The 1,336-nt window shown below is 49.6% G+C and overlaps 1 protein-coding gene across 1 annotated transcript in view; it reads right to left on the bottom strand.

Moving 5' to 3' along the window:
- Positions 1-89: 89 nt before the first annotated feature.
- Positions 90-1,336, bottom strand: part of GLRX5 (glutaredoxin 5) — a 12,987-nt gene continuing 11,740 nt past the window's right edge. Inside the window, exon 2 of the mRNA XM_004376699.3 lies at positions 90-897. Coding sequence (XP_004376756.1) covers positions 719-897 — 179 coding nt within the window. The 3' untranslated portion in view covers positions 90-718. The remainder of the gene's footprint in view (positions 898-1,336) is intronic.

Genomic DNA, 1,336 nt, shown 5'->3' with positions numbered 1-1,336 from the left:
CGCTGCCCCTTCCCTCCAGTGCAGGCCAAGCCCATCCACCCCCAAGCCCCCAACAGGAATGCCACCACTCTGCCCAACACTTCCTTCCCCTGGAGAAAGCTTGAGCACAGCCTGATAGCAATTTTTGTAGCAAATTTAATAGTAGTCTGAGGATCATTCTTCATTCAGAAAAACAAACGGCTGCAGGCACTAAACTCCTCACACTTACTGCTATTCAGAATTAACAACTCACTCATGTATCCCCAGGTAGAGTTTATTTAAAAAAAACAGCACCCCAGTTATCACATCTTCTTCCTTGTCCATCATTTCTGTAACAGAACAAGTTACAAAATTGGGGGGAGATACATTATCTTTGCAGACTCACACACTGGCTGAGGAGTCATGAATAATAATGATTCAAAAGCTCCACGTTTTACTCCGGAATCAGGCAAAGAAAATGGCAATCTAAGAACAGATATTGTTTACAGCAATATCGGAACACAACACTGAGTCATTACAGTGCAGCGGTTATAATTAAGTTCACAAGAGGGTGTTCTCAGCCTAACACCAGACAAACTGAAATCACCGACGGCTTACATGCCTGGAGAGTGGTGCAAGCCGCTGTGTCTTCGTCATGAGAACCAGGATTCTTAAGGCTTGGCCGGTGGGGCGTTTCCAACACCCACAGCTTCCTCCCCGGAGAGTGGGGCGCTGGGCCCGGTGAGGACCTGCACCGTCCTCACTTTGAGTCTTGGTCTTTCTTCTCATCTAAGAGGACGGAGCGGATCCCCAGCTTTTTCAGCTCTTCCACCAGGTCCCCGTTCTGGTGCATCTGCAGAAGAATGTCACAGCCACCCACAAACTCGCCGTTGAGGAACACCTGCGGGATGGTGGGCCAGTTGGAATAGTCTTTGATGCCTATGGGGAAAGAGAGAGCGTTGCAAATGTCATCTCAACGGTCAAAGCTGCACCCCTCGGGGAAAATGTTCTTTACCCACTCCTAGCAGAAAAGCCAGCCTCCCTCCCTTGCTGCCTGTCCTCTTGGGGAAAAGGGCGTCTGCTGCAAAGAGCACAAACTTTACATCAAAGGCATCAGGTTTCCAGTAAGCCCTGGCAGTGGGGGCGGGGGTAATGCGTGCAGGTGGGGGTGCGCCCACAGGCTGGGCTGCTTGCCACCTGGGAACAATGACAGCCTGACAGGAGGAAAAAAAAAAAAAAGAGATACCAAAGCCATATTCTCCTTGTATCTGCCAGCCACGACTTTGGTGAAACAAAACTTAGATACCCACAATTCATTTCCAAATGGATTATTATGGACCCTTAGGGTCACTCACTGCCACTCTGCAGTCCCCACCAC

This window comes from Trichechus manatus, unplaced genomic scaffold, assembly GCF_000243295.1.
Source record: "Trichechus manatus latirostris isolate Lorelei unplaced genomic scaffold, TriManLat1.0 scaffold00045, whole genome shotgun sequence".
In the NCBI taxonomy this organism is placed as follows: domain Eukaryota; kingdom Metazoa; phylum Chordata; class Mammalia; order Sirenia; family Trichechidae; genus Trichechus; species Trichechus manatus.
Note: the sequence above shows the minus strand (reverse complement) of the source record. Positions and strands in the feature narration are given on the sequence as shown.